Consider the following 18,398-nt stretch of genomic DNA (forward strand, 5'->3'; position numbering starts at 1 on the left):
ATTTGGGTTTTTAAACACCCAAATACTTCATAAAGCCAACACTGTATCCACATGAAAGAGGGAAAAAGGTGATCTGGAGAACAGGGGACAACTACACCCAGAAAAAATTCAGTAGACCATCTCACAATGAAAGGTCAGGGAAAGAATGATTATCCAGCAGGTGCTTTTTTATTCTTTTTAAATACCTTGCAGTTAGGTCCCTAAGAACAAGCATAATAAAATTCTAGTATAAGTTTCGTACCTTGCCATGTTCATAGAACGAGAAAGGCAGAGTACTAAACGGCTGAAGAAAATGATCTGTGTTCCATGTGACATACCTGCTAAGTAAGATAGTGCCCGCAGGTCGACGGACCTGAAAAGTCTTCTCTAAATAAGAAATCGCTTGTGGGAAAAGCTTGTTCTAAATAAAAGTTAAAAAAAAAAGAAACAGAATTATAAGGAAGAGATAAATTATATTTAAAAGAAGCAAACACAGGATAGTAATGAAAAAAAGCTTTATAATTCTGGAATACAGATACTAGTTAGTCAAGGTTGTATGGCAAGGGGTAGGAAGAGAGTAAGTCTAGGAGGAAAAGAATTTCCCCCATTTTCTAGGTCAGCTTGGGAAAACAGCATTAGGCAGAAATTTCCTTCCCTAGCCCCATTTAAATAGAAAGCCAGAAAACATATATCTCAACTATTTTTTATTTTTAATTGAATATTAATTTCCTTCGATACTACACCTTTAACAAAACTGCGATATATCTCAACTATTAATCTAGATTACTATGAATGATGGACTGACTTAGATGATTCCAACACTAAGATAGTTTATGTTAAGAAAATCTTACCTTTAATTAAAGTCACCAATTTCTGTCGCCCATAGTGAACTGGCTTTGTGTGTGTGCATGTGTGCGTGTGTGTGTGTGCGTGTGTGCATGCATGCACGTGCGTGCGTGTGTGCACGTGTGCGTGTGTGTGTGTGCACACACGCGTGTGTGTGTGTCTCCATACAGTTAAAAATCTGATGTGGTTATCAGGTCAATCAATCCTCAGGAAAATGAACATTTCCACCAAGAGAAGTGTTGTCAATGTGTTTCAAAAATTGTTTTTCACCCTATTCTCTGCATGATTTGCTCCCCAAAAACTTGAGAAAGCAAGCAGAAAAATGAGAAGACTGATTATCAAATTATAAAAAAAGACTAATTTAATGCCCAATACCAACAAAGTTTTCATGAGAGCATCACAAAGACACCTTTTGTGAAATGATCAGCACTTTCACTACCAACACCTTTCACTCAGTCACAAAAGTCATGTATATATTTTTCTTTACTGAAGTAGAATTTCCATGCAATAAAATTTTAAGTGTCCAATTCAGGTTATGAGTATTTATTACATACCTTTACAAGATTCTTTTTCTCAGGGAGCAACCTGAAAATAATGACATAAAAACATAAGGATTACCTCTCAGAGGCATAGCACATGTAATCAAGAAATAACCATAAAAATGGGCAACCAGTAGGCCTTGGGCCTGCTCTGCCTATGGAGCAGCCATTCTTTTATTCCTTTACTTTTCTAATAACCTTGCTTTCACTTTACTCTATGGATTTGCTTCTAATTCTTTCTCATGAGAGATCCAAGAACCCTCTCCTGGAGTCTGGGCCAGACCTCTTTCTGGTAACACTAGTACTTATTGAAGAGTACCTTCCAGGTCTGTTACTGTCCACGTCCAAGTAGATCCACATTTGTTCTGCTTAAATTATTCATGACTGACCAGGAAAGGAAGATGGTAAAAGAAAATTATTCATAAAGACTTTAATCATATCCCGTGGCTTTCATATTTTCAGACTAAAATGCATTTTCAGCTTAATTCCATTTTGAAGCTACACTAGTCCTTAAGTTTTATCTATGGATTCTTAGAACTTCAGGTAACAGACAAAAATATCTTTAACATTTAGATTAATAATGAAAAAGATGACAATACAATGGTGTACTTACTCTTCAACACTTTTATCATAGACAGTCTTGATTCTTAAATGCTCATCAACATCTCTCTTGACCACATGATTTGCCTTAAGATGAACTTTATTTATGACCTGAAAAAAGGAAACGGATTTGAAAACTTTTTAAGACATACAGATTAACCCACTGCGATCCAAACTTAAAATTAATGAACTAAATTTCAAGTGTAATACCCAGAGAAAAAGTTCTGTGGCCCATATTCCACCGTGTCAGCATTCTTGAACCTCAAAGCTCTCCCAAGCAAGGGCTGCCATTTGGAAGGCAAGAACCATAAATTCAAGTCACATGACTAAATCATTATGGATACAGTAGCTGCCAAAAAGCTTTTAGGGTTCTCTGTCACTTATTTGTAGTTTCTTGTATAATTTCTAGTTTAGCCAATTTTGAGTCTTGAGAAAATGGCAGGAAGAGACCAAAAGTATCTTCAATTACTTTAAAAGAGGACAAAAATTTATTTATGAAAGAGGTTTCCATTTTGAATTTTTTCTCCAGTTCTCATTTACTATTTACATGATTTTTTCAGGGATGAACAAAAGAAGTCAAGAAAGGTCTCAGCAGTATCAACACTTTAGGAAACTCTTGATGTACAAAAGAAAAAATTGTGTTAGCTTAACTAAAAGTAAGCTGTATACTATCTCACTCATATAATTCCAGCAATGGACAACCACATTTTTATTTTTATACTATTTCCGCAGATTTATACAAGAAAATAGAATTCTATATTTTGTAGAAAACTACATGTTTGATCTATTAACATAACATAGTAACAGTCATAGATTTTCACAATACGTATTGCCTGCTCTGCTACGATGGCCTGACACCCTACCTCCAGTATTTTACTCATTCCATTCCAACCTATCTCCAGGTAACAGATTATTTTATCACCCTTAAAAAACCATCAGAGGCCAGACACGGTGGCTCACGCCTGTAATCCCAGCACTTTGGGACTTTGGGAGGCTGAGGCAGGCAGATCACAAGGTCAGGAGACTGAGACCATCCTGGCTAACATGGTGAAACCCCATCTCTACTAAAAATACAAAAAAATTAGCCGGGCATGGTGGCAGGTGCCTGTAGTCCCAGCTACTTGGGAGGGTGAGGCATGAGAATTGCTAGAACCCAGGAGGTGGAGCTTGCAGTGAGCCGAGATTTTGCCACTGCACTCCAGCCTGGGCAACAGAGCAAGACTCCGTCTCAAAAAAAAAAAAAAATCAGAAATGTCTGAGCACAGCAAATGGATATGGTACATTTTAGGAACCCATTACATGACTAACCTCCCCACAGATAACACATTACAAAGTCCGGACAAAATATACTGTCTGACAGTATTTGGGGGAGGGAGAAAGACAGAATCTGGAAGAATCTACTCTTGGAATACAGGAATTATATCTCTGAGATTTGCAAGTCTAACTTTTGCTTGAGAGCACTACCTAATCTGTGTCTCTTGTAGTGACAGGAAGTCAGAGCCTCACTGGCTTGAGGAGCTACAGCAAAATGTTCAGAACTTGTATCACCAGAAAATTAGAAGTTAGAGAGGAAATCTTGCAAGAGAAGAAGCCACAGAAGGTACCACAAAATCTGCATATGAAACCCAGTCAAATATTTGACTGACCACTAAATTCCTTGGCTGACAATGAAATTACATATGTATGTGATAAAACCCAGCAAAGAATAAATGTTGCCAACAAGAGGAGATAAGAGTTTGGAATTTTGAACACAGTTAAGTTAAATGCCAGCTCCAAAAAAAAAAAAAAAATTTTCAGAGAAATATAACAGAATCCAGACTTTACAATGTGTTATCTATGGTGTCCATTATTTAATAAAAAATCAGCAGCAATGAGAACAAAATGGGAACATGAGATCCACAATGGGGGAAAAAGCAGGGAATAGAAACAGACCCTAAGATGACCTGAATTTAAACAACTAGTTTAATGCAGCTGAAATGTGTTCAGGAACTTAAAAGAAAACATATACATAATGAGTAAGCAGATAGTGAACCTCAGAAGAGACACTATGAAAAGAACCAAAGAAAAAAGAGCCAAATGGAAATTCTAGAGCTTAAAAGTATAACAACTAAAATGAAAAATTCATTGGGGCCGGACACGGTAGCTCATGCCTGTAATCCCAGCACTTTGGGAGGCTGAGGTGGGTGGATCACTTGAGGTCAGGAGTTCCAGACCAGCCTGGCCAACATGGTGAGACCCTGTCTCCACTAAAAATACAAAAATTAGCCAGGCGTGGTGGTGCACACCTGTAATCCCAGCACTCCAGAGGCTGAGGCAGGAGAACTGCTTGAACTCGGGAGATGGTGGTTGCGGTGAGCCAAGACTGCACCATCACCCTACAGCCTGGGTGACAGAGTGAGACAGTCTCAAAAAAAAAATTCACTAGAAAGAATTAAAAGAAGATTGGAGATGGCAGAAGCATCAGTGAACTTGAAGATAGATCTAGACATTATCCAATCCGAAGAAGAGAAATGAAAAAGACTAAAAAAAAAAAAAAAAAGAACAGAACCTCAGAGAATGGGTACCAAGCAGTCTAGCAGATATGTAATTAGAGTCCTACAAGGACAGGAGAAAATATGAGACAGAATATATACTTGAAAGAAATAACAGCTAAAAAATTTCAAATTTGGTGAAAGACATCAACTTACAGATCCAAGAAGTTCAGTAAACCTCAAGCAGGACAAAAAACAAACAAGGCTGGGCGCAGTGGTTCACGCCTGTAATCCCAGCTACTCAGGAAGCTGAGGCATGAGAATCACTTGAACCAAGGAGGCAGAGGTTTCAGTGAGCCAAGATCGTGCCACTGCACTCCAGCCTGGGCAACAGAGTGAGACTCTGTCCCCAAAAACAAACAAACAACAACCAGGTACATCATAGGCAAACTTGTGACATCTAAAAATAAAGATAAAATATTGAAAGCAATGAGAGAAAAACAACACATTTGATATGGTTTGGCTCTGCATCCCCAGCCAAATTTCATCTTGAATTGTAATCCCATGTGTCAAGGGAAGGAGGTGACTGGATCATGGGGGTGTTTCCACATGCTGTTCTCATGACAGTGAGTGAGTTCTCACAAGATCTGATGGTTTTATAAGCAAGCCTCTGGCATTTCCCCTGCTTGTACTTCTCTCTCCTGCCACCATGTAAAGAAGGTCCTTGCTTCTCCTTCGTCTTCCACCATGATTGTAAGTTTTCTGAGGCCTCCCCAGCCATGTGGAACTGTAAACCACTTTCCTTTATAAATTACCCAGTCTCAGGTAGCATCTTTATAGCAGTGTGAGAACTAACACAACATTATACATAGGAAGGGAAGAGAAGTACGAATGGCATTGACTTTCTGTGAAGAACAATAAAGAACATAAGACAATGAAATAAACAGGAAAGGGCTAAAATAAAGAAATTCAACACAGAAGTCTATATCCAATGATAGTACCCTTAAAAAATGAAGAGGAAATAAAGACATTTCACATACATCTGAGAAAATTCATCACCAGCAGACCTACACTACAGGAAATGCTAAAAGAAGTTATTCGTGGGAATGGAAATAACACAAAAGGGTAACCTGTTTCTGTAAGAAGGAATAAAAGCTACTGGAAATGGTAAATATGTGAATAGATATGAAAGACTATTGTGCAGAAGAGTCAACACAGCAGGTCAGAGATTGCTGCTCTCTGTAGGAAGTCCTGCTTGCAAGGTTGACCTTTTGCTGGCATCTGGAAGTGTAATTTAAAACTTCACTAGGTTATAAGGATGGCTCATTGTGTCTAAACTATTTGCAGAAACAATATGGTTTATGTTGAACATTTGCTTGCTTCTGGAGTCTGAAATTTCAGTGGCTGAAATTTTGTCCACATGACCAGCCTCCAATAAAAACCCTGGACTCTAAGAATCAGGTAATCTTCCCTGGTAGACCACACTTTGTGCACGCTGTCACAACTCACTGCTGAAGGAATTAAGCAGGTCCTAAGTGACTCTACTAGGAGAGGACTCTTGGAAGTTTTTGCCTAATTTCCTCTAGTCTTTGTCCCATGATCCTTTTCCCTTTGCTGATTTTACTTTGTATGCCTTCACTGTAATAAGTCTCAGCTGTGAGTATGACGACAAGCTGAATCTAGCGAGGCCACCTAGCAATCACCAAACCTGGAGTGGTCTTGGGAATCCTCAACACAATTATACACACTTCTTTTCTTCTGTTAATTTCTTTGGAGACAAATAAAATTTAAAGCAAAAATTGTAAAATTTTTAATTGTGAAGTTTATTTTTTTTATTTATTTTATTTATTTATTTTGGGTTTTTTTGAGACAGTCTCTCTCTGTTGCCCAGGCTGGAGTGCAGTGGTACAATCTTGGCTCACTGCAACCTCTGCCTCCTGGGTTCAAACAATTCTCCTGCCTCAGCCCCCTGAGTAGCTGGGATTACAGACACCTGCCACCATGCCCAGCTAATTTTTGTACTTTTGTAATTTTAGTAGAGACAGGGTTTCACCACGTTGGCCAGGCTGGTCTTGAATTCCTGACCTCAGGTGATCCGCCAGCCTTGGCCTCCCAAAGTGCTGGGATTACAGGCATGAGCCATGGTGCTGGCCTAATTGTGAGCTTTAAAATATATAAAGAAGTCATATATTAATATATTTATAATATTATATTACGACAACAGCAAAATGAATGAAATTATGCTGTTGAAAATGTCCTATATTTAACATGACTATTTTAAATAGATATCATAAGTACACTACATATATTGTAGTCGCTGGAGCAAACACTCAATATTTTGTGCTGTACATTCTGCTTCAGTACGTGTGGGACATTCACCTAGCTAGATCATATTTTGGGCCATAAAACAAACTTTAAGACATAAAAGAACTGGTAAAAAGGATGCTCTCTATCAATAACAAAATTCGACTAGAATGCAATTTCAGAACAATATCTGGGAAATCTCCAAATACTTTTTGAAAAAATCAAACAACAAACTTCTAAATAACCCTTAGTTAGTAGAGAAAATTACAAGGGAAATTAGAAAATAGAACTAAATGAAAATAAAATTACAAGTTAATATTTGTGGGATACAGCTAAAGGAGTATTTAGAGGAAACTGATAGCTTTAAATGCCTATTTTAGAAAAAAGATCTCAAATTCATGATCTAAGGTTCCACCTTAAGATACTAAAAAAAATATATATATATTAAACTCAAAGAAAGCACTAAGGCTGGCACGGTGGCTCATACCTATAATCCCAGCACTTTGGGAGGCTAAGGTGGGAGGACTGCTTGAGCTCAGGAGTTCAAGGCTGCAGTGAGCAGTGATCGTGCCACTGCACTTCAACCTAGGCAACAGAGTGAGACCCTATCTCAAAAAAAAAAAAGACAGAGAATACAAACTACCAATGTCAGAAACTACACAGAAGATATCACTACAGACTTTCCAGCCATTTAGAGATGATCATAAAGGAATGTTATGAAAAACTTCATGTCCATAAATTTGACAACTTAAATGAAGTGAAATTCTTTGAGAGACATAACTTAATAAAACACTGTTAAGAAATAAATAACCTGAATAGTCCAATATCAAAGTATATGAGTTCATAGTTTATGACTTTCAAAAAAGAAAATTCCAGACTGAGATGGCTTAATTAGTGAATTCTACTAAACATTTAAGGAAGAAACAACATTGATTCTACAGAGACTCTTCCTGAATATAGAAGAAAATGGGACATGTCCCAACTCATGCTATGAGACCAGCATTATCCTGATACCAAACCTGTGTTGCAGGAAGTCAGGGACCCCAAACGGAGGGACCGGCTGGAGGCACGGCAGAGGAACATAAATTGTGAAGATTTCATTTTAATATGGACACATAAAGTTCCCAAAATTAATACTTTTATAATTTCGTATGCCTATCTTTACTGCAATCTCTGAACATAAATTGTGAAGATTTCACGGACATTTATCAGTTCCCAAATAATACTCTTACAATTTCTTTTCTTTTTTTTTTTTTTTGAGATGGAGTCTTGCTCTGTTACCCAGGCTGGGGTACAGTGGTGCAATCTCAGCTCACTGCAAGCTCATGCCATTCTCCTGCCTCAGCCTCCCAAATAGCTGGGACTACAGGTGCCTGCCACCACACCCAGCTAATTTTTTTTTTGTATTTTTAGTACAGATGGGGTTTCACCGTGTTAGCCAGGATGGTTTCGATCTCCTGACCTCGTGATCCGCCCGCCTCAGCCTCCCAAATTGCTGGGATTACAGGCGTAAGCCACCGCGCCCAGCGTACTCTTATAACTTCTTACGCCTGTCTTACTTTAATCTCTTAATCTTGTTATCTTCGTAAGCTGAGGATGTACGTCACCTCAGGACCACTGTGATAATTGTATCTAATTGTATAAACTGATTGTAAAACATGTGTGTTTGAACAATATGAAATCAGTGCACCTTGAAAAAGAACAGAATAACAGCAATTTTAGGGAACAAGGGAAGACAACCATAAGGTCTGACTGCCTAAGGAGTTGGGCAGAATAGAGCCATATTTTTCTTGTTGCAGAGAGTCTATAAATGGATGTGCAAGTAGGGAAGATATCGCTAAATTCTTTTCCCAGCAATGAATATTTAAGACCCTGGGAAAGGAATGCATTCCTGAGGGGAGGTCTATAAATGGCCACTCTGGAAGTGTCTGTCTTATGCGGTTGAGATAAGGACTGAAATATGCCCTGGCCTCCTGCAGTACCCTCAGGGTTATTAGGGTGGGGAAAAAACCCCACCCTGGTGAATTTGAGGTCAGACCAGTTCTCTGCTCTCAAACCCTGTTTTCTGTTGTTTAAGATGTTTATCAAGACAATACGTGCACCGCTGAACACAGACCCTTATCAGGAGTTTTTGATTTCGCCCTTGGCCTTGTGATCTTTGCTTTGCCCTTTGCCTTGTGATCTTTACTGGCCTCAGAAGCATGTGATCTTTGTTCTCCTTTTTGCCCTTTGAAGCATGTGATCTTTGTGACCTACTCCCTCTTCGTACGCCCCCTCCCCTTTTAAAGTCCTTCATAAAAGCCTGGTTTTGCGGCTCAGGCGGGCATCACGGTCCTACTGATAGGTGATGTCATCCCTGGAGGCCCAGCTGTAAAATTCCTCTCTTTGTACTCTTTCTCTTTATTTCTCAGCTGGCTGACACTTAGGGAAAATAGAAAGAACCTACATTGAAATATTGGGGGCAGGTTCCCCCGATAAACCTGAAGTTATTATTAGAGAGGAAAAGAAAACTACAGACCAATATCCTTGCAGGTAGTTGGTAAAAAACCATAAATATAAAATTTTAAAAATAAAATTAAAAAAACTACAGACCAATATCCCTTATTAATATAGATGTAAATGTGCAGTGGCTCACACTTACAATCCCAGAGCTTTGGGAGGCCAAGGTAGGAAGACTCCTTGAGCCCAGTGGCTCTAGACGAGACTGGGAAACACAGCAAGACCCCATATCCACTAAACATGAAAATAAATGAACCAGGTGTGGTGGCTCTCACCTGTAATCCTAGCTAACTGGGAGGCTGAGGCAGGAGGACTGCTTAAGCCAAGTCATTTAAGGCTGTATAGTGAGCTATGATTGTGCCACTATACTCCAGCCTGGATGACAGAGTAACACCCTGTCTCTAAAAAAATAAAAATACATAGATGTAAAATCATCAACAAAATATTAGCAACTCAAACCCAGCAAAATGTAAAAAGGGTAATAAATCATCACCAAGTGAGGTTTATCTCAAGAATGCAAGGCTGATTTGACATTCAAAAAAATCAATCAATGTAACTCATAATATCAACAGAGTAAAGAAGAAAAGCCACATGATTGTATCAACTGGTGCAGGAAAGACAGTTAACAAAATTCAACATCCATCCATGATTAAAAAAAAAAAACACTCTCAGCAAACTAGGTATAGAAGGGAATTTTCTTAATTTTATAAAGCATACCTACCCAAAAACTCCACAATTAATATTTTTAATAGTGGAAGACAATGTTTTCCCTCTAAGATCAGAAACAAGACAAGGATGTCTATTCTCACCACTCTTACTCAACATCATGCCCCAGACAGTGTGATAATATTAACATTAAAGATGTAATAGGCCAGGTGCAGTGGCTCATGCCTGTAATCCCAACACTTTGGGAGGCTGAGGCGGGTGGATCACTTGAGGTCAGGAGTTTGAGACCAGCCTGGCTAACATGGCGAAACTTGTCTCTACTAAAAATACAAAAATTAGCCAGGCATGATGGCAGGCGCCTGTAATCCCAGCTACTCTGGAGGCTGAGGCAGGAGAATTGCTTGAACCCAGGAGGCAGAGGTTGCAGTGAGCCAAGATTGTGTCACTGCACTCCAGCCTGGGCAACGGAGAGAGACTCTGTCTCAAAAATAAAAACATGCAGTAAACAAAAGATATATATTGTAATGCCTAAAATGCACAAGCACACACACATACACACGGGTAAATGTAGGAAACTGAAAAGATACACATGTAAGCTTGAACCACAAGCAAGCTAAATACACCTATTTTCTCTTGTATTAATACAGTCTTTATTAGGCTGGAATACAGTGGTGCAAACCTGGCTCACTGCAGCCTTCACCTCCTGGGCTCAACTGATCCCCCCACCTCAGCCCCGTCAAGTAGGTGGGACTACAGGTGCACAACACCACACCCAGCTAATTTTTCTATTTTTTGTAGACACGGGGTTTCACTAAGTTGCCCAGGCTGGTCTTGAACTCCTGAGCTCAAGCGATTTGCCATCCCGGCCTCCAAAAGAGCTAGACTTATAGGCATGAGTGACTGTACCTGGCCAATAGTTTTTAATAGAGAAAATCTGAAGTAAAGTATCAATCACCTCAGCTTATTAACATGTATAGAAATCTATATCCAATAACTACAGAATAGGCCAGGTACAGTGACTCATGTCTATAATCCCGGCACTTTGGGAGGCCAAGGCAGGAGGATTGCTTGAGTCCAGGAGCTCAAGACCAGCCCAGGCAACATACTGAGATCCCATCTCTAAAACAATAAAATTAAAAAAAAACTATAGAATATATATTCTTCACAAGTACACGTGAAAAATTAAACAGGATAGATCATATTCTAAACCATAAATAAAATAATCTCAGCCAGGTGCAGTGGCTCACGCTTGTAATCCCAGCACTTTGGGAGGCTGAAGCAGGAGGATTGCTTGAAACTGGGAGTTCAAGACCAATCTGGGCAACACAGCAAGACTCTGTCTCTACAAAAATAAAAATAAAAAATTAGCCAGGTGTGGTGGCATGTGGCTGAAGTCCTAGCTACTCATAAAGTTGAGGCGGGGAGACTGCTTGAACACAGGAGTTCGAGGTGGCAGTGAGCTACGATCATATATCACTGCACTCCAGCCTGGGTGACAGAGGGACACCTTGTCTCTTTCTTTTTCTTTTTTTTTTTTGAGACAGAGTTTCGCTCTTGTCGCCCAGGCTGGAGTGCAGTGGCACAATCTCAGCTCACTGCAAACTCCACCTCCTGAATTCAAGCAATTCTCCTGCCTCAGCCTCCAGAGTAGCTGGGATTAAAAGTGCCCACCACCATGCCTGGTTAATTTTTGTATTTTTAGTAGAGACAGGTCTCGCCATGTTGGCCAGGCTGGTCTCAAACTCCTGACCTCAGGTGATCCACCCACCTCGGCCTCCCAAAGTGCTGGGATTACAGGCATGAGCCACTGCACCTGACCGAGACCCTGTCTCTTAAAAAACTTTTTTAGGCCGGGCGTGGTGGCTCACGCCTGTAATCCCAGCACTTTGGGAGGCCAGGGCAGGCAGATTACAAGGTCAAGAGATCAAGACCATCCTGGCCAACATGGTGAAACCCCATGTCCACTAAAAATACAAAAATTAGCTGGGTGTGGTGGCGTGCACCTGTAGTCCCAACTACTCAGGAGGCTGAGGCAGGGTAATCGCTTGAACCCGGGAAGCCAAGGTTGCTCTGCTGAGATTGCGCCACTGCACTCCAGCCTGGGCAACAGAGCAAGACTCTGTCTCAAAAAAAAACAAAAAACAAAAAAAAAAATTTTAACCTAAATGATAATTAAAATGCAAAGTGTCAAAATTTGTGAAGAGCAGCTAAAGTTGTACTTAGAAATTTATATCTTTGAATGTTTATATTAGAAGGAAAAAAAGGTTAAAAAACAGTCATCTAAGTTTCCGCCTAACAATATAAGCAAACTAAATCCACAATAAGTAGAAAAAGGAAATAACAAAGAACAGAAAACAATGAAATAGAAACAAACATTAAAGAAAATTACCAAAGCCAACATGACCAAGTAAGGTTTATCCCAAAAAAGCAACGTTGATTTACTATTGGAAAATGCAATGTAATCTACCACATAACAGTTCATAAAGTGAGAAACTATATGATTATCTCAATAATTACCAGAAAAAACAAAAAGCATTTGACAAAATTTGTCCCCATTCAGGATAAAAACCCTCGGGAAACCAGAAACCAAAGGGAGCTTTCTCAATCTGATAAAGGGAACTACAAAAAAATGTAAAGTTAACATCATACTTAATGGTCAGAGACTGGTCCTAAGATCAGGAACAAACGGCAAGGAGGCGTGCTATCTCACTTTTGCTCAGCCTGGAACTGCCTGTCCTCACCAGAGCAATAAGGGGGAAAAATACATAAATGATACAAAACTACAACAACAAAAATTGTTCCTATTTATAGTTAATACATTGCTAACATCAAAAATTGTAAGGGAGGAAACCCTAGTAGAATAAATAAGTTTAGCTAGGTCTCAGAAGACAAGGTTAATATACAAAAATTATTTTTACCTACTAGCAGTGTATTTTTACATACTAGCAGCAAACAATTGGAAAACTTTAACCATAATTCCACTGACAATGGCATCAAAAAATAAAAGACTCAGGAAAACATTTAACAAAACACATGCAAGATCTGGCTGGGCACGGCGGCTCATGCCTGTAATCCTGGCACTTTGGGAGGTTGAGGCAGGAGGATCGCCTAAGGCCAGGAGTTCAAGACCCGCCTGGACTCTGTCTCAACAAAAAATAAAAAATTAGCCAAGTATAGTGGCGCATACTTGGGAGTCCCAGCTACTTGGGAGATTAAGGCAGAAGGATCATTTGAGCCCAGTAGTTCAAGCCTGCTGTGAGCTATGATTCTGCCACTGCACTCCAGCCTGAGTGACAGAGAAAGACTGTCTCAAAACAAAACAAAAAAAAAAGAGAGAGAAAAGAAAACAGAAGAAAAAATGCAAGATCTATACATTGTTGCAGAGAAAAATTATGCATCACCTCAATAAATGGAGAAACATACATTATGTTCATGGATTGAAAGACTTGATACTGTTAGATGTCAATTATCTCCAAATCATCTATAGAGTAAATGCAATCCCAATCATAAACCCATCAGGCTTTTTTGAAGAAACTGAGAAGCTGACTCTAAAATTTATATGGATCTGTCTTTGAGCCTCCCCCTGCCAAAAAATAAATAAATTTATATGGAAATATAAAAGCCTTAAAATAGCCAAAATCATTTTGAAAAGGAAGAACAAAGCAGGAATGCTTACAATAACAATACTGTCTGATTTCAATATTTATTACAGAGGTACATAATCCAGGCAACTGAATACCCATATGGTGCAAAAAAAAAGGATATTGATCCCCTATCTCACATCCTATATAAAAATTAATTTCAGATGAATCATAATCCTAAAAGTGAAGGCTTCTAGAACACAGGAGAATATTTTTATGACCTAGGGGGTATTTAAAGATTTCTTAGAAAGGACATCTGTTGGTGAGGATATGCAGCAACCATAAGTAATATTTTGTTGATGGGGGTGTAAAATGGTAGAGTATTTTGGAGAAAGGGTTAGTATTTTTTATAAACATTCACCTACCCTTGACCCAGTAATTTCACCCCTAGGTATTTATCCAAGAACAATGAAAACATATATCCACAAAAATTACTGTATAAGAATATTGACAGCAGCTATATTTATAATAGCTAAAATCTGGAAGCAACCAAAATACCCATCTTTGAACAAGATAATGGAAAAACAAATTGTGATGTAAGTATTCAACGGAATACTCAGCAATTCAAAGGAATAAATTACTATCACATACAACACGAATCTCACAGACATAATGCTGAGCAGATGCCAAATACAGAGGAGTACATACCATATAATTCCATTCAATACACGAAGCTCTAGAATTGGCCAAACTAATCTAGTATTTAAGAAAAACAATTAGAAAACTAGTTGCCTGGGGTGGGCAGGAGACTGGCACAGGACAGGAGGGAACGTCTGGAGATGTGGGAACGTTCTATGTTGTGATGTGTTGTATGCTTTATGTGGATGTGCATGGATACATTTGTGGCATTTCAATATATGTAAATTTTACCAAAAAACTTCAAAAGAACAGTAACTCAAGTAGGGGGTTGGGGAATGGCTGAAAGTATATGAAACAAGAATGGCAGAACCTTAAAGCTAGGTGTTAAAGCTAGGTGATGGGTCCATGCGGGTTCATTAAATTATTCTGATGTTGTTTGTACCGGCGTAATAAAAGGTAAAAACAAAACTTACAGGTTTTAGTTGAGAACCAGTTAAAAAGTAAAACTGTTTTGTAGCTCCCCAACACCACCAAAACCAAAAAAGTTATGTGATTTCCTGTAGCATTGAACAGAGGTATAGTCATTAGCGTAACTACAGTGAACACTGTAGTTCCTGGCTATACTCTGTGTCCAGGTTAAAACAAGGAGAATAGTGAGGACGACAGGGTATTTATATACTCTATGAGGAACTAGCGAAACGTATTAGGGACCAGGACTCTTTCTCTTATTTTAATCCAAATTAAAAGACAGAAGTGCAGGGTTTTGTGGGAAATTTTTTTTAAAGAATTCAGCCAAAATGCAGTGTCATGACAAAAGCTGCAAAAAAGCTATAAACTCCGAAGTTAATATTTTGGCTCACTTGGTTATGAAGAGTATGCATGTAACATTTTGGGAAATTACCATGAGTGTCTTTAGATTTCTGGGCTGAACTGAACATGTGTAAGTATATCAGCATGCAGCCCTGCCCCAGGTACTCTCCCTTTCTCAAAGAATATGGATTATCGTGGACCCACCTCTGACCTAAATACTGTGAAGGAATCAAAGTATGAAACACAAACCTTATCCCACGGAACCTTATAATCTAACTGCAAAGGCAAGATACGCCTAAAAAATAAGCCATTATCCCATAGCAGTACTTGGTTAAATGCCAGGAGGGAGTACAGACACGATGTACTTTTTATTGAAAAGAACATTGCGCTGTGGTGGTTTCAGCAGGCTGCCTTGAGGTTAGGGAATTTGAAATGAGACAAAGAATTTAAGCAGGGAGAAAAATGGGATGGGAGGCGGGCAGGGACTTCCAGAGCAGAGGAACCGGGTAAAGCAAACAAAGTGACGACATAACGTGAAAAGAAACCTGAATTTTGTCTCCAGTGAGCCCCCAACATCCCTCCAACGCCTCTATCTGGCTCTCCGTTCAATGTCTTCCCGAAACTTCAGGTCAGCAGTTCCTAAAGTGGTCCCCGGACAAGCATATCTCACCAACCAGCTGGGAACGTAAACTGTCAACTCTGGGGACTCATCCCAGACCTACTGAGTCATTAAGTGGGGGACTGAGGGCGGCAATCTGTGTTGTACCATGTGCGTCGGGTGACTGTGATGCACACTCAAGTTTGAAAACCACTCCTCGAGGGCTACTGCCAAGCACAACCCTCCGCACAGAAGTGATACTGTTCTGAGCGCCTAACAGCCAACTTGCAGGGTGTAGGGAGCTGAGAGCGGGTCCCAGGCCTGTAAGAGTTCAGGCTCTGCCCCAATTTCGCTTTCTCATCCAGGACACCTTCTCCCAGTCACTATCTCCTACGCCTGCTCCTTCTGGGTGACTTTACCCTGAGAGGGCCCGCTCCCGCCCCTGTCGCCCTACCTCAGTGTCAGAGGGGACGTGGTGCCGGCAGGGAGGGGAACTGCCCAAGGAGACGGGAGTAGATGTGGCGCTGGCCCGGAGCCCGCCCAACAGGAGTAAAACGCTTCGGACCCACACAGACCCGCTCCAGCGCCACCGGCTCCGGCCCGGGCCTGAGCCCGAGTAACCCACTCCTCCGCCCCATTCGGAAGCCATCTTCGGGCCGAGCGCCGTTACCATGGAGTGCGTGACGCCTCTGCGCCCGCGCCGGCCCCGCCCCTCGCCGCTGGGGGCAGACGGAGGGCCCAGCCGGCGGAAAGGCGCTTTGCGATTGGACAGCGTCACCCGCTAGAAGTTCGCCGCAGAAGATGAGGGCGGCGATCACGTCCATCGCGTCTCGTGGCGCGAAGCCGGCCAATAAATGCTGTTTGGAGGCCCACGTGAGCGGGGCTGTGGGAGGAAGAAAGGCTAGCGGGCGTTGGCCGTATGTGGGTGTCTTGAGGCAGTTTTTGAGTTCTTTCATTTACCAAAGTGACATGCACCTACTAGGTGCCAGGTGTTCAGACGTACATACAACCCTCTGCAAAATCTTTCAGTGTAGTCCTCTGTATGAAAAGGTGAGTGGAATACTTTCATTTACTTATCCTGAGTCACCAACTTTAGGCCCATTACTTAACTAACGCCATTTCCTATAAAAGTCTATGATACACCCTTTACTGTTTTACTCAACTCCATCTTTTAGTTTCCAGCCAAGAATTGCCACTGCACCTGAGATAAGAGGGATCCTGGCCATTAAGGAAACCTTGCCTTCGAAACTGAGCCGTGAGGAACTATACAAAATGGGAAATTGGGACAAATCCCAGTGGCTCATGACACTAAGAAGTAAAATTACGAACTCACTGAGCTGGAAGTCATTCAACGGGAATTGAATAGGTAAGCTACTATACTGGGAAATGAAGGATTAGGAAAGAAGGAAAACCTCAAGTTACAAACTATGGGTGGAGCTTCAGATACGATGGGGTGGTGTTTTAAGTATTACCATTTTACAATACTCACTAAATGTGTGTATCATCCCACAACTAGTGGAAGGTGGGATTCCAAACCACATTTGTAACTTAGGAAACGTGCCCTTTCCACTACAATACCACAAATAAATTGCTATTGTGAATAAAGAATGGAACCAGTCATCCTAAGCTCCTGGCTGTAACAATAGTGTTATGCTGAGGAAAGGCTGTTTCTTTTTTTTTTTTGAGACGGAGTTTCACTCGTCGCCCAGGCTGGAGTGCAGTGACACAATCTCGGCTCAATGCAACCTCTGCCTCCCGGGATCAAGCTATTCCCCTGCCTCAGCCTCCCGAGTAGCCGGGATTACAGGCACCCGCCACCACGCCCGGCCAATTTTTATGTTTTTAGTAGAGACGTAGTTTCACCACGTTGGCCAGGCTGGTCTCAACCTCATGACCTCAGGTGATCCGCCCGCCTCCGCCTCCCAAAGTGTTGGGATTACAGGCGTGAGCCACCGCGCCCAGCCAGGAGGCAAAGCTGTTTCAATGGCGTAGTGGACAAGTTACCAGCCACGCAAGCCCTTTCCTGTAAACCACGGGACTCCTCCTTTGGCAACGGTGACTTGAGTACTTTTGACTTAATTTCCATATGGGAGCAGAAAAACATAAAAACATACATTTATTATTTACAAATGCTGCATCATCTCAGTAAGGAAGAGCATGTATTTGCTTTTGAGTCTCATTTGCCATTGCACATGTAAGTTACTCAAGTTAAAGTCTCAACCGTGTTTTCCCCGCTGTGCTCAGATGCCTACCACTTACCGTGTAAGCACCTCCATTGCTCTCGTCTGTTTCACTCAGAATACCATCCACTTCTCCATATGCCTGACCCAGACCTGAAATACCCATCTGTCTTCGTGGATATGTCCACAGGTTAACATCTTACAGCTTCCTCAAATTCAACTTTAGCTCCTCCCACAAAACCATCTCCTGATTCCCCAACTTTGTAAATGCACCATTACCCATCCAGCCCCCAAAGCCAGCAACATGTTAGAATTCTCCATTTGAGACTGAAAAGCCCACCTAATTTTCCCTTGTTTATGCTGGGCTGCCATTGGGATTTGAAATAATCTGAGCTGGTGGCTCACATCTGTAATCCCAGTACTTTAGGAGAACAAGGCAGGGGGATCACTTGAGGCCAGGAATTGAGACCAGCCTGGGACCCCGAAAAAGAATTTTAATTGGCTGGACGTGCCTGGCATGCACATGTAGTCCCAAATTCTCTCGAGGTTGTGGGCAGGGCATTGCCTGAGCCTAGAAGTTCAAAGGTGCAGTGAGCTATGATCACACCACTGCACTACAGGCTGGGCAACAGAAACCCTGTCTCAAAGTAAATTTTAAAATTTCCCGTGAATCAAGCTATTCAGTG

At 40.9% G+C, this 18,398-nt stretch overlaps 2 protein-coding genes across 12 annotated transcripts in view; one reads left to right on the plus strand and one right to left on the minus strand.

The window, feature by feature from the left end:
• The window catches only part of LMLN (leishmanolysin like peptidase), an 85,604-nt gene extending 69,365 nt beyond the window's left edge, over positions 1-16,239 (minus strand). For 7 of the 11 annotated variants that reach the window (XR_010133086.1, XR_010133085.1, XR_008678426.2 and 4 more), the window contains exons 1-4: positions 15,987-16,218; positions 1,978-2,075; positions 1,380-1,410; positions 318-400 (exon numbers count right to left, since the gene is read on the minus strand). Coding sequence is in view for 7 of the 11 variants with exons in the window: in XM_031013434.3 (XP_030869294.3) it covers positions 318-400; positions 1,380-1,410; positions 1,978-2,075; positions 15,987-16,205 (431 nt within the window). In the remaining 4 variants the exon portion in view is untranslated. Of the gene's footprint in view, positions 1-317; positions 401-1,379; positions 1,411-1,683; positions 1,749-1,977; positions 2,076-15,986 lie in introns of those variants that run through there. The other 4 variants (XM_055382792.2, XM_063704546.1, XM_031013436.3 and 1 more) reach the window with 4 other exon arrangements.
• Positions 16,240-16,294: 55 nt separating this feature from the next.
• IQCG (IQ motif containing G) overlaps positions 16,295-18,398 on the plus strand; it is a 70,870-nt gene continuing 68,766 nt past the window's right edge. Inside the window, exons 1-2 of the mRNA XM_019023391.4 lie at positions 16,295-16,582; positions 16,708-16,898. The gene's annotated coding sequence lies outside the window, so the exon portion shown is untranslated. The remainder of the gene's footprint in view (positions 16,583-16,707; positions 16,899-18,398) is intronic.

Source organism: Gorilla gorilla, chromosome 2 (genome assembly GCF_029281585.2).
Source record: "Gorilla gorilla gorilla isolate KB3781 chromosome 2, NHGRI_mGorGor1-v2.1_pri, whole genome shotgun sequence".
Lineage (NCBI taxonomy): Eukaryota > Metazoa > Chordata > Mammalia > Primates > Hominidae > Gorilla > Gorilla gorilla.